Source organism: Dermatophagoides farinae, chromosome 6, assembly GCF_024713945.1.
Source record: "Dermatophagoides farinae isolate YC_2012a chromosome 6, ASM2471394v1, whole genome shotgun sequence".
In the NCBI taxonomy this organism is placed as follows: domain Eukaryota; kingdom Metazoa; phylum Arthropoda; class Arachnida; order Sarcoptiformes; family Pyroglyphidae; genus Dermatophagoides; species Dermatophagoides farinae.
Window position 1 is genome coordinate 250040 of NC_134682.1, and position 14182 is coordinate 264221.

A 14182-nucleotide genomic window follows, 5' to 3' on the forward strand; every position below is an offset into this window, starting at 1 on the left:
ACAGATCGTATTCGTTGATCATCATCAAAAATGATTAAATTGTTGTAGCTCAAATTCAAAATGAGCATGCGTGTATTTTATTTATTATTTTTTTCATGAAAAAAACTAGATGGCGATTTCATGTATTTTTTAAAATTTTTCTTCTTAATAATTTGTAATTTGTTCCAGAATTCAAGAACCACATCCCCACCAAAAAAATGATTTGTAATAAGTAATTAATACATGATTGTTTTGTTCAAGATGTATGTATGAATGTCGTGATGATTCAGTGAAAATACAGATTTGAAATCAAAATATAAAAATTGATATAAAAAAATGTAAAAATTTACATACAAATTATAATTGAAAATTATTATTGTGAATTTTTCACCACTTGGAATTTGAAAAAAATGTCAAAATAATTACAATGAATCCGTGGATGATGTGATGATGAAATTGATGAAAAATAATTCATTTTTGTAATCCTATTATTCTTCTATGTACAAAAATCATCGATTAAAACGAATAATAATAATTATTATTTATGTTCATTTAAGACAGCCAAACATTGGGCAATTGTTCGTGATTCATCTCGGCCTTCAGCAGCTGATATTTCACAAAGCTGTGATTCAAACAATTCAAGTGATCTATTCAAACAAAATGGAAAAACAATTTTCTTATTAATTAAGATGAAATATGAGAAACACAACTTACTTTTTAATGAAATGAGATCGTTTGGCCAAATTTCTCAATATTAATGCTGTTGTCAAACGGATACTAACTGTTAATGGTGTTAGTGGAGTGATTGGTTCCGATGCTTCTTGCTATATATAATAATTATAGAGTGTTAGTAAATATTAAATAAATAAAATTGATTTTATCATCTACTAACCAGTGTTTTATTTGTATAACGACGAATGGCTAACATAGCTGCATTTTGTGCATAACCAGGGTGGGCTGGTGGAGCTGGTATTATAATGTTGGTTGTACCAGTCGATGCTAATTGTTTTTTTCGTTCTAATTCTTGTTTCAATGCATTCGGGTTGCAATGATAATCCTTTCAACAAAAAAAAACATTTGAAACCAATTACAAAAATAAAGAAAAATTATCATAGAAATATACCTGCAAATGTGTGAGTAAAGATAATTTAGGTCGTTTCGATAGACATCCTGGTCCTCGTCCTTCTGCACCACCCCAAAGACAATTCATAAAATTTGGACACGAAGGCGTCATTATGTGTTGAGAATGTACATGATAGAAAACATCCGATGCCCTTGAGAATTTCCTGCAAAATGAGTTGGATGAGAATTTATCAATGGATATGTTATAGATTTTACATACATTTGACAATTATTCCATTGACATTCGAATTCGATGCATGGATTATTTGGATGAACTTGTTTCGGTTCAGCGATTTTAATCTGTACATTCGATGTTGGTATCTTGGCCATCTCTTGTTGTGTTGTCAATGGGGGGATACCATTAGTTTTCTTTTGAACAACTGATGATGGTTCATTAGGTTTCAATCTTTTGTTTAGCTCGGTGGTTGTTTGATTTTCTAATGGATGTTTTGTATGGGTTATTGGAATTTCGGCGTTAGTCGATGTCAGAATGTTCATTTTTCCAGGTGTTTTCATGTCACCATTTACAATGGTCACCGGTGTTGTTGTTGACGTTGTAGTGGTTAATCGAATATTGTTCCCAAGTGCTTGTTGTATTGCTAAATTTGATGCAGGTTTGACATCAGGAACAATTACTTTCGTAGGTAATTCAGGTTTCGATGCTGGTGTTGGATTATTCGGTGCAAGAATTATCATTTTAGGTTGTGTTATATTAGAATTTGGTGCTGATGTAAGTGGATGATTTTGTATAATCGTAGTATTTATCGGTTGGGCAATTGTTGTTGGCACAGTTGTAACCGTGGGAATTATCTGAGGCTGAGGCGTTGTGGTTGTTGTATTCAAAGTTATGGCTGCAATCGTAGGAGTGGCCGAAGAATTATTCTGTTGATTAGGAAAATCCGGCAGCTTTCCTTTGTCCAACAATACATTCAACAATGGTGATGAATTAGCAATGGATGAATTTTTCATGACAGGTGTTGTTGCTACTATTGGAGCTGATTTAGATTGTGAAGGTATTGTCATATTAGTCGAAACAATTACTGGAACAGTATGTCCAGCGGTTGTAGTTGTTGCTGGTGATATTAAAAATTGTTGCTGAGGTACAGATGATTGTTGTGAAATCAGATTAGCTGTTTGTATGGAATTATTAATTGCAGTTTGAACAACTGTCGGTGTTGCTGCTGTTATACCATTGATATTGATTGTATTCGTTCCAGAACATGGTGGAACTGGGAATCGTTGTTGAATCATTGAAGCTGGTAACAATAATCGAACAGGAGTATTCGAATTTTGTTGACCTGTTATAAAGGTACGAACTAGGAAGATTTGTTGTGAACCTTGAAGTGGATTGGAAACTTGTGGTGATGATTGATGAATTGAAGTCGGAACAATAATGTTGTTACCGATAACGGTTGGTGTGGTCAATGCAAACGATGTAGCCGGCGAATTCTGTGCTATTATAATGTTTTTCTGTTGTTGTTGTTGTTGTTGCTGCTGATGTTGAGGTTGTGATTCAGTCATCAGAGGTTTTGATACATCTTGAGTGGTTTGTGTCGCAAGAGTTGCAGCTATATGTGTTGTTGGTTGTTGAATGGTGGCAACAATATTCGTTTGCTGTTGTTGTTGTTGTTGTTGCTGCTGTTGTTGTTGTTGTTGATTACTTCGAAGTTTATTAGCCAACAAACTTTTTATCAATGTTGATGCGTTTGTTGGTGTCTGAGATGTAACAGATGATGCCGCCGGTGTTGTCACCACATTTGTTATTGTACCATCTGGTAATTGAGTTTTTGGTGGTGTACTTAAATGTGCTTTCAATATCGGAGACATCTGATTGTTGACAACATTGGTCATCAATGGTTTTTTCTGATCTTCAATCATTGTCATAGTCATTTTAAGATTTAAACCTTCCACCGATTGCTGTTGTTGATTAATCTGACACTGTGGAAAACATCGTTTGAGAAGAAAATTAAATGATTGAGCAGCAATAACATTACGACGAGAATTTCGACAACAATATTTGACATATTCAGCATAGATATCATTGATTTTAAGTGAACATTTTACATTCACTTCTTCATAGGTCATTCGTAACCAATTTATAGCAAATGATTCATTATCTAAAATGTTAAGATTTAATGTAGTGTTCGGTATCGATGTAATTAGTGGCTTCTGTATTAATTGTTGTTGTTGCTGCTGCTGTTGTTGTTGTTGTTGTTGGATTTGATGATTAGCGATATTAATGATTGGAGCATTCGAATTCGATTGTATTGTGAATTGAGATTGTTGTTGTTGTTGTTGTTTTGGAAGTAGTGTAGCTTGAGGATGCGATATAATTGTTGTTGTGTTGTTGGTTGTGGTCACAGAAATATTCTGATTATTGAGAATTATTTGAGTTGGACGATGAACAATTTCTTCATTGGGTCTTGTGTCGATAATTTTGATTTTTTGTAATGCACCTGTAGTGAAATATTGTGCAGCTTGACAATTCAATAGATTGACTAAAATTTTCAAAAATGTTCTGCTATCATTATTGATTAGTACATTCGGACGAGATTCAGAAAGTACGAGACAAAATTCCAACAATGCCAATACTAATGCAATATCATAATGACAAGTAAGAAGTTGTGTTATCCTTTCATATATTTGATCATTTTTAAAGTGCATTTCCAGCAACATATTAGCTTCATTATTTGTAGCTGAAATATAACGGGCCATAATTTCAAATGATTTTGTTGTATCATGTATGTTATTGCTATTCAATGATGTTTCAACAATACGTTTGAATAAAATATGCAGCAATGTTAGAAATTTTTGTTCATAAGGTCTTGCAAAAGAAAATGACAAAGCTGGTGCAATATTTGATAAAATGTCCAAAGAAATGTTGATAAATTTAACATTATCTGAACAAAATAAAAGTGTGAGTAGTTTTAATAAAGGTGTCATAGCCACATGATTCGATTCATCATTTTGATCATATGTAAATGAAACATTTCTTATCATATCAGCGATCAAAGTTATTCTTTGTTCAATCTTTCGATATAAATGTGGTGGAAAATCTTTATAATAAAATAATCCAATCGAATCAAAGTCTATATCATCGGATGATTCATAAAACATTAAATTTAACAATTCTTCATTCGAACATGTTTGAAGCCAAAATTTCAGAAAACAACTACATTTATGTTCAATGATTTCGATAGAATTTTTCTTCAATTTTGGTATTTCATATTCATCCATTTTGGACATTCCACCATTCAATTTATTCGTCGATTTCTTCATATCAAAGTTTTCATTGGATTCGATTTTCGTTTGAAAATTTGATTTAATCACTGATTCTAATTTGAGAATTTCATCTTCATCAGTAAAATCTTCACGACCAAATTGTTGTTCTTCGTCATAATGATCACAAACACAACAATAGGATTTAATTGATTCAACTAAAATATTAATAAATTTGAAATCATTATGCCAATTGAATCGATGACTATTGGTTAATATGGTGGCAACATTATAGGCAAATTGTAGTTCATTTGGAAGGCCACTTAATAGTGAACAATATAATTTACTATCATTATGTATCTGACCATTGGATTCAGTAATATTGTTTAAATAATCACAAATTGGTGCTTGATTCAATGAATTTTGATGATTGTTTTGATGGTGGTGATAAGAGTTGGAAAAAATTGCACTATTTTCAAACAAAAAATAAAGAAAAAAGAAATGAAAATTACGTAATAATTGTGGAAACTTACTTTTCATCATCATCATCATTTTCATTCCATTGTTCGCTACTAAAATTTCCATTACAAGATTTTTCATATTGCAATAGATAACGATTGTAAATCTGTCGTAATGCAACAGCAAAATTGGCTCCAACGTAATTTGTATTGAATAATTTGAAATAAACATCATCCCAAAGATTGAATTGATTCACTTTATAGCTACCACCGAATTCTAAAACACGTGCATACAATTCAGAAAGATCGACATTTTTTCCATTCAATCTTGCTATAAATTTTGATGGATGGGCCGCGGAAAATCCACGATTACGATAAAATTGTACAAGATCATTGATGAATTGTTCTTGTTTTGTTGTCGTTTTCGTTGTTGTTGCCATTATATGTGTGAATTTTTCAAAGGACTCAGTGCCACTGATGATGATTAATTAATACTGTTTTAAGGTTTAGGTAAATATCTTTTTGAAAAAAATTTCTAATAATAATGATGCCGGTATATTATTGATGATACTGATAAGGCCAAAGATAATGATCATGATTGACAAGTTCCAATGATGATGATTACTTAATACTCTGTGTAATAATTACAACAAAAAAAAATGACATTTAGAAAGAGAAAAACAAAACAAATTCAAACAACAAAGATTTACATGATTTTTCAATAATAAAAAACGTTCGCGCGCATCAACACTAAAAAAAAGAAAAGGAATTTCAGGTTTTGAAACCAACGGTAATGTTTTATTTTCTCGGCGCCAACATAATACAAAGTTTCAGTTTTTTCTGTTGTTTTACACATACCAGAAAAAAATGAAAGAAAATGGCACATACAAACATATATAGCAAAATGAAAAAAAAATGTTTTCAATGAGATTCTCTCACAAATGAAAGTGTTATATATCTTGTTATTGTTATCTGTGTATATGTGTGTATCTAACTAATAAGAAAGTCTGATTTAATGTTGCTTGTATTTTATATATTTTGGTGGTAGTACAGACACATAAACACACACACACACACACACAAGATGTTAATGTACTATAGAAGATTGATTTATTCTTGATTCTTTTCTTTTTAATACTACTACTACTACTAATTACTATATTCTTACACACACACAGACACCAAAAATCTGGTCATAGGTCATGGACCATCTCCATGATTCTCAATTACAATTCATTCATTCATAGAATTTGTGAGCAAATAAATGCGTATCTGAAGAACAAAAAAAAACCGGCAAGATATAATGAATTTAATTTATACAAAACAAAATAAGTTATAAACAAATCGTTGACATTATTTCATCATTGAATAAAACGATCCAAAATTTTAGTTATTTTGCAAGCATTGGCAAACATTAAAAAAAGGAGACACCCAATTTTCATCGCAATCGAAAAGGATATTCGAATTACTTTCAGACGGATTTATAAAATGAAATAAGATAAGATGACAATTTAAAATTGAAAAAATAATTTTCTAATACTTACGATTTATGATGAATGATACTATGAAATTTATTACACTATTAATCAGAATCGGTAATTGAATCCTAATGATGATGACAATGGTGATGATGAATGATGCAATGAACAAATAAATTGACCTGGATTATGATGAATATTTATTGTTGATATCGAAAATCTCACGCGCGCTTTTTTTTAATCAACCAGATAACACACACATACACACACAAAATAAAAAATCCGCGCGCGCGAGTTATTTCTCGTTTTTACTTTCTTTAGCGGAGATCGATTTTTATTCTCGTTGATACACAACTTCTGTTCGGATATTCATACAACAATGACGACGACCACGATGATTCTGGATCTAGATCTAAAAAAACACAGCGGACAATTGTGGTCGATCCAATTGGAATCCAGTTGAAGTCAAATATATACAGGACCAATGAGCAATGTGAATAGTTCGTGCGTGCGTGCATACAATTGAAACAAGAACGAAGCTCAAATTACCACCACCAGCAAAATTGAACAATGCATGCAGAACACACACACACACAATAAATAAAAAAGAAGAGAGAGAAAAAAATGGATATTATTCATAAATGACGTAAGTGCAATTCTTAGGTGATAATCAACACACATACTGTCTAGTTCCGTTTTATTTTCATTTTTATGATTGAATGAGATTATCATTACAACCTGGATTCTTTTTATTGTTTCTAATTTTTTCGCCGTTAAAAAATAATTCGATCATGTGAAAAGAATAATCAATTTGTAATGATTAAACTAAATCTTATCATAATGAGTGTTTTTTGGTCATTTAAAATTCAATCACAAAAAACAATATTCATCGTGCATGTAGAACATTGTTTCAATTGTCGTTGATTATCATACATTAGTTTCATCATCGATTATAGATATTTAATCCTTGACATCATCAAATTCATTTTCATTTTAAACCTGAAAGCTGATTATGCCATCTATTGTTTGAAAATTACAAAAAAAATGAATAAAATTTTTCACTATCAACGAACAGATTGATGAAGCCATTTTCAAACGAGATGTCCATTGTACATAATGATCATTTCACGAATAGCGACATTTTTCAATAGGTTAATTTCAAAAACAATAACAATGATGATGATGATAATGATGTTATTCAAAAGATAAAAAAAACTTTTTGAAAACAAAAGATGCATCCTAAGCAAATTCGTTATACATTACGGATAACGGACATAATTATGACCTGTTGTTGTAGTCATCATTATCATATATCTGACAAAAAAAATTTTGATAAATTTTAATTATCATATGATTTCGAATGAAAATTGTTCATCAAGTAAGAAAAAGTGAATTTGAAATGTGTGTGTGTACGCGCTTGTTTTTTTGCTTATTCTAAAAACTGACCACAACATCGTATCAAAAAAATACGTGTAATGGAATTGGTTTTTTTTCTTTCTTCTTTTTGCAATTGCCCAAATGGACAAAGGTATATAAAGGTGAAGGAGTGGCCTTTGTTCGTGGCCAGCATCGTAATCATCATCATCATTATCATCATCAAACCAACAACAACATCAACAAAAAAAAATGAATCAAAGTTGAGAACAAGAGAGAGAAAGAAAGTCTCTTGTTATTTAAAAAAAATGATAGAGAGAAAGCTACTTGTTAGCTGGTCTTGTCTTTCTCTCTCTTTCTCTGACAGTGACTATCTCTATCTATCTTTGTAGATTGGGATACTTGAATGAATGAGATGTATGTATGGTAAAATGGTCGGTTTTACCACCATTATTCGTAGCCATAGTAGCCATCAAGTCGTCGTCATCATCATCATCATCATCTACTATTCTATCCAACCATCCATTTGTCTATCTATACATAATCAAACAACAACAACAACAACAGCAACATCGTTTGTTTATTGTGTCTCATGACATACCTGTGTGTTTATGCGTTGCCATCACGATTATTTCAAATATAAAATTTGTGGCCGTTTTTTTTTTTATTTCGTTTCTCATTCACATATTTTGTTTGATTATGATGTTTATTGTATATGTATGAATGATAATGATTAGTTGATTTATATATTATTTTGTTGTTTATGTGTTTTGGTTGTTTATTTCTGGTGATGTCGACATTTATTTTTTCACTGGTTTAGTTTTTTTTTCTTTCTTTGGAATGTTTCAGCATTTATATTCAAGCAAGACAAGATTTATTGTTCAACAACTCGTTGTGTGTGTGTGTGTGCATGTTTGTGTTTGAATCATGAAGCATAACAATCACAATTTTACACCTTAATATCGGTATTTTTTTTGGTGATTAAACTGTGAAAAAAAACTTCCGAAAATTCTGCTAATTTGTGGCATTCAATTTCTCACCTGCCACTGGTAAATTTGAATTAACTTGAAAGTAGAAAAAAAAAGAAATCAACTTTTCTGAATGGAAACATTGAGAGGAATCATACCAACAATATCTACAGAAACTGTTGAATTTATTAAAACCGTGCCACAAAAATGGAAATGTGATAAATGTGGTGTTATAATAGGAACATTATGGCGTTCCAGCCCGGTGGTAACCACCAATGGTAATCATCATCATCGATTAACCAACGGTGTCATCAATGGTGGCGGCAATAATGGTTTACCACCACCATCATCATCATTACATTGTGTTCATCGTTTTTGTGGCCAATGTTTGGACACTGTATTCATTGGTGTTCAAACAGTTGGAAAATGTCCATTAGATTCAATGACAATCTATAAGAAACAGGTAAACATTCCATTTCAAATACCATTTTCAATTATCAATCGAAAATAGTGAAATCTATTTTTAAAGATTCGTTATCATCAGGTGAATTAGAGAAAAAAGAGAAAAAAACCAACCAACAAAAAGACCGTAAATCATTTCCATTAAAGAAGAGGAAACAAAACACAAAACGAATACGAAAAACAATCAACAGATTGTAAGCAAGCAAAAAAATACACATCAATCATTCATTTATTTGTAGAACACAAATAAATAAGCCTTGACCTAGATTTATTATAATTTTTGTTGTTGTTCTAGTTTTGTTCTTGGTTAATTTAACCGAGTATTAATGAATGAATGAATGCCATGGTTACAATTTTTGGAATCTAGACAGGATTTAATCGAAAATCAATTTTTTACTTGGAAATTGAAACTGTCAATCAATGAAAAATATTTAATGAGAAAAAATTATTAACCGCAATCATTTATTTTATTTTTTCGTCAATAGATGATTGAAAGTGTCACAAATATTGACAGTATTCTCACACAAGAAGTATATTGTACACATAAAGCAAGAGGATGTCGAAAAACATTACTTTTATCGGAATTAGAGGTAAGAAAATCGATCAATCAATTGATAATGTGTGTGTGTGTGTGTGTGATTGGAAATAACACAAATTTTTTTCATCAATTAGAACCATCTTAAATCCTGTCTTTATGGTCTTGTACATTGTCCATTAAAATGTGGTCAAGGTGTCACGATAAAATCCCTTCCTATTCATATGGCAACCGAATGTCCAAGACGTGCCGTATCATGTATTTATTGTGAAGAAGATATTGTGCTGGAATCAAAAAATGAACATGAAAATCAATGTCCTAAAAAACCAGTAATTTGTAATTATTGTAAAAATAAATCATTATTACGTGCTGATTTGAAAGATCATCTGGAAAAATGTGAATTGAAACCACGTAATTGTCGCCTGATTCCATTAGGATGTAAATTTTCGGTTAGTTTTCGGCAATTAATCAATGAATTTTCATTTAAAATTTAAATCTAATTGAATTTTCCAATAGGGAACACAAACCGAAGTTGAACGTCATGAAAAAGATTGGACAGCGCATATGGACATTTTTGTTAAACATATACTTCAAACCGGTACAATAACGCAAGATAAACCGCCAAGAAATCGTTTAGCGGATGTTGTAAATATTGTTAAAAATCTTAATGCTGAAAATGCCGAATTAATGGATCGTGTTAATGAACTTTCGTTGAAAGTGGAACATTTAGAAGAAACAAATCGGCGATTAAATGATCGATTGATAAAATTTGAAACTATACAAAAAGCAGATATGGCTTCTATTCGAACTGTGATTGAATTGATGAGAAAAGAACTTGAGGTATATGAAATAAACAAAAAAAATGAAAATTTAAATTCTAAACAAATTTTTTCTTCTCACTACCTAAATAGAATTTCAAAATTGATTTCTCCAGAACACGTGACGACGATGAAGAATCAGAAGTTTGATATATTTTACGGCTTGAAAATAATCAATCAATTTATATATTGACCATTTGGGCATCTCTAGTCATTTGAATTATACATGACGCCCTTTTTCAAAATTTTTTTTATTAATTTTCCTGATTTTTTTACACATTGAAAAAAGTCAAAAAAATTATACACAATTGATATTTTTGTTTCGTCAATTTTTTTTTTCTTTATTCACACATTGTACATATAATAATAAAATATTGATTTTGAATCAAAATGAAATGTAATCAAATTGGTCTTTTTTGTTCATTGGAATTGAATTGAATCAATCAAGACTACTTCATGCTTTTGTTTTCAATGCCATTTTCAATGATGATTTGACCAAATGTGTTTGTGTTTGTGTCTGTCTTTTTGGAACATTTACCATATAATCAACATCATGATGATGAAATTGGCGCCTTGTTTGATGGATCATTTTCAACATCTGTCATTTTTCAAGCAAATTTTTTTTTCTTCTCTCTTTCCTTTTCAAACATGTTTTGTTGATTTTTATTTTTTTTTAATTGAAACACAATGCACATCTGCCGCCGGGCCTTTATTTGTATAAAAAAAAACAAATTCAAGTTCAAATGGAAAACCTGTAGGTCATCATAATATTATCAAATTCATTTATTTGTAGGCAAAAAAAACGATAAAACTTGGAAAGTTATTTTTACGAATACACTTCCGCTGATCAAACCGATCAATTCGTTTCTTTTTAATGTTCTATTGAAACTTGCATTTTAATCGCGATTAATCATCATAATCAATCAATTTTGTCGACAATTTAAAATTAAACGATTTTCGTAAAGTAACGTCATTTTTGAATTTTGCCTTTTAAATGGGATTTTTTCAATGAATTTTTTTTTCTCAGGTGACAAGCTAGCGGCAAACTGACGTGGCTAATCGACTAATAATAATATTGTTTTTAAATTCAACTTTTCTTCGTTTTTCTTTCGCTACATCATAATCATCATCATCATGGTATTTATTTATTATCAATGATTTAATAAACAAAAATTTAATTTAACAAAAATTCCAGGTCCTTTTAGCCAGTGCCGTCATTTCTAAACAGAATGGAAAAATTTTGCTTTCACGACAATTCGTCGAGATGTCTCGGTCTCGTATTGAAGGTGTTTTGACCGCTTTCTCTAAGCTCATCACTAAAGATAAACAGCATACGTTTATTGAAACCGATACGGTAAGAATTGATGAGGAATCTGTTTGAAATACTGATCGTTTCTTGAATAGGTTCGCTATGTTTATCAAGCTTTGATGGATAAACTCTATTGTGTTCTGATTACAACAAAAACTTCCAACATTCTTGAGGATTTAGAAACGCTTAGATTATTTGTTCGGGTTATTAACGAATATACAATAACTAGCAAGAATCATTCGGACGAACAAGCCATTTCGGACAATGCTTTCACGTTAATCTTTGCTTTTGATGAGATCGTTGCACTTGGATATCGTGAAAATGTGAACATGTCACAAGTTCGAACATTCATAGAAATGGATTCAAATGAAGAACGTGTATTTGAAGCTGTACGTAAAACACAAGAACGCGAAGCTAAACAAAAAATGCGTGAAAAAGCAAAAGAATTAAGTCGATTGCAACGTACACAGCAAAATGAACGAATAAGTAAAATGCCCGGTATTGGAAGTGGTGGTATGTCATCGAATACTTCATCGTACACCGGAATCAATTCATCATCAAATGCATTCGACAATAGTTATGATAGCCATAAAAATATTAGCTCTCCTATTTTGTCGAATAAACCACAGAAACCTAGAGTAAGATTATTATATTTGTTTATTTTGATAAATTTATGGATGTTTTTGTGTTTTGTCTTCGTTAGGGGCCTTCGAAAGCATTGAAATTAGGATCGAAAAATGCTAATTTATTTTCAACAGAAGAACAATTGTCCACTGAACTCAAAGAAGAAGTTAAACCAGTGGTTAAGAATACGGCCCAGGAACAGGTGCATATTAACATTGAAGAAAAGTTGAATATTGAAGTATCCCGCGATGGTGCTGTACATTCATCTGAATTGACCGGTGTGTTGCATGTTCTTATTCGTGATGAACAATTTTGTCGTGTCAAATTTTTGGTCGATTGTGAAGATTCGGAAAATGTTCAAATTCAGGTTAGTATCATCAGCTAAAATAATTTAAATGTTTACATTTAAATTTTTTTCCCAACAAACAATACAGAGTCATCCAAATGTAGACAAAGAATTGTTCCGCCAACATGGTCTAATCACATTGAAACAGAAAGCATTTCCATTGAATTCAAGTGTTGGCGTATTAAAATATCGTCGTACAAGTCAATCAGGAAAAGATTGGCCACCACTTGTATTGAATTGTTGGCCAAATGGAAATAATTGTAATTTGGAACTAATTGTCAACAAATCATTGACTGAGCTATCTATATCAATTCCGTGAGTGACATTGATGGATTACTTGTTTTTTTATTGATATCATTATCATTATCATAATGATGATTATTACAATGAATAATAATCAACTCTAAATAACACGTTTTTTTTCTCAATTTCTAAATTCATTTGATACAGATGTCCTTCACAGCCAACCGTAAATGAATGTACTGAAGGTGATTATTCATATAAACGTGGCTTTCTTGTATGGGATATTTCAATGATTTCACCTGAAAGTAAAACGGCAACCATTGATTTTGATCTTTCATCATCAACAACAACAGCATCGGCCGAAGATTTTTTTCCAATCAATTGTACATTCAATTCTACACAAAATCTAGCAGGACTAATTGTAAGTTGTTTATTGTTATTGTTACTGTTGCTGATGATGTTTAGTCAAAATATCAGTAGCATTCATCAGCGAAAAATTTTACATAATTATTGCACCTGCTGTCAATATATATATTGTCTTTTATTGTCGTTTTTTCCTTTAACAATCAATGTAATTTAAATTTTATTTTAATCTCATTTTTTTGTTTTAAAATTTAAAATTCAGATCAAAGAAGTTCTTGATGATGAAGTCGAAGATATCAAATGGAGTTTTGAATCTAAATTGAATGTGGAAAAATATGAAATCGTATAGTGTCGTTGGTGGTGATGCATGATACCTATTGGGAATTGCAGAATATCAGAAGAAGAAAAAAATTCTTCATTTAAAAAAAATGAGAGTGCTGGAAACGCACACAAAGAATCGAAAACAAATCTAAACACACTAGAGAATAACAACAACAACAACAACAACAAAATTTGCAATCAGATTTTTACATTTCATTTTTAAACATTCTCTTTGTGTATCTGTGTGCGTGTGTGTGTGTGTGTGCCTTTCTTCTTATCTCTTTTTCTATATTAAATTCATTTTTTTCACACAATGAAATTTTCAAGTTTAATTTTTTTTTTCAATGAATAAAATGAAAGAACAAATAGAAAAGAATTCTTGAATACGAAAAAATTGATGATTTTTAATTTTCATAAATTTTCATTCGCTTGAACTGTTGAACTGTTTCGCCGACACACAACACACAAAGCAATGAAAATTCATTCGATTTGCTTTGTGAAAGAGAATCGCATTTTCATTTTCATACAATCAACAATGATGAATTCGTTTGTGATGGCACTAT

General features: G+C 30.8%; 3 protein-coding genes across 5 annotated transcripts; 2 read left to right on the top strand and 1 right to left on the bottom strand.

The window, feature by feature from the left end:
• Positions 1 to 39: 39 nt before the first annotated feature.
• On the bottom strand, positions 40 to 6827 carry Bap170 (Brahma associated protein 170kD). Of its 3 annotated transcripts, none has more exons than XR_012832293.1 (7): positions 6323 to 6827; positions 4854 to 5411; positions 1318 to 4789; positions 1103 to 1265; positions 872 to 1036; positions 694 to 803; positions 40 to 626 (listed from the first exon to the last, which is right to left on the bottom strand). XR_012832293.1 is itself a non-coding variant. In XM_047056789.2 (7 exons), the coding sequence occupies exons 2-7, from the start codon at positions 5216 to 5218 to the stop codon at positions 518 to 520; spliced, it is 4380 nt and encodes a 1459-aa protein (XP_046912745.2). In that variant the 5' UTR covers positions 5219 to 5411; positions 6323 to 6827; the 3' UTR covers positions 40 to 517. The 3 variants fall into 3 exon arrangements, 2 of the variants coding, with proteins under 2 accessions (XP_046912745.2, XP_075588241.1); XM_047056789.2 differs by having other exon boundaries at positions 1322 to 4789; XM_075732126.1 differs by lacking the exon at positions 6323 to 6827 and adding an exon at positions 5489 to 5695 and having other exon boundaries at positions 1322 to 4789.
• Positions 6828 to 7972: 1145 nt separating this feature from the next.
• LOC124493260 (TNF receptor-associated factor 5-like) lies at positions 7973 to 10798 on the top strand. Its single transcript, XM_047056329.2, has 5 exons — positions 7973 to 9061; positions 9546 to 9650; positions 9733 to 10044; positions 10112 to 10435; positions 10507 to 10798. Exons 1-5 carry the CDS (start codon positions 8732 to 8734, stop codon positions 10561 to 10563), a joined length of 1128 nt encoding a protein of 375 aa, XP_046912285.2. The 5' UTR covers positions 7973 to 8731; the 3' UTR covers positions 10564 to 10798.
• A 639-nt stretch (positions 10799 to 11437) lies between these two features.
• Positions 11438 to 13992, top strand: deltaCOP (coatomer subunit delta). Its single transcript, XM_047057373.2, has 7 exons — positions 11438 to 11550; positions 11609 to 11767; positions 11818 to 12360; positions 12426 to 12713; positions 12781 to 13007; positions 13143 to 13356; positions 13561 to 13992. Exons 1-7 carry the CDS (start codon positions 11548 to 11550, stop codon positions 13645 to 13647), a joined length of 1521 nt encoding a protein of 506 aa, XP_046913329.1. The 5' UTR covers positions 11438 to 11547; the 3' UTR covers positions 13648 to 13992.
• The last annotated feature ends 190 nt before the right edge of the window (positions 13993 to 14182 follow it).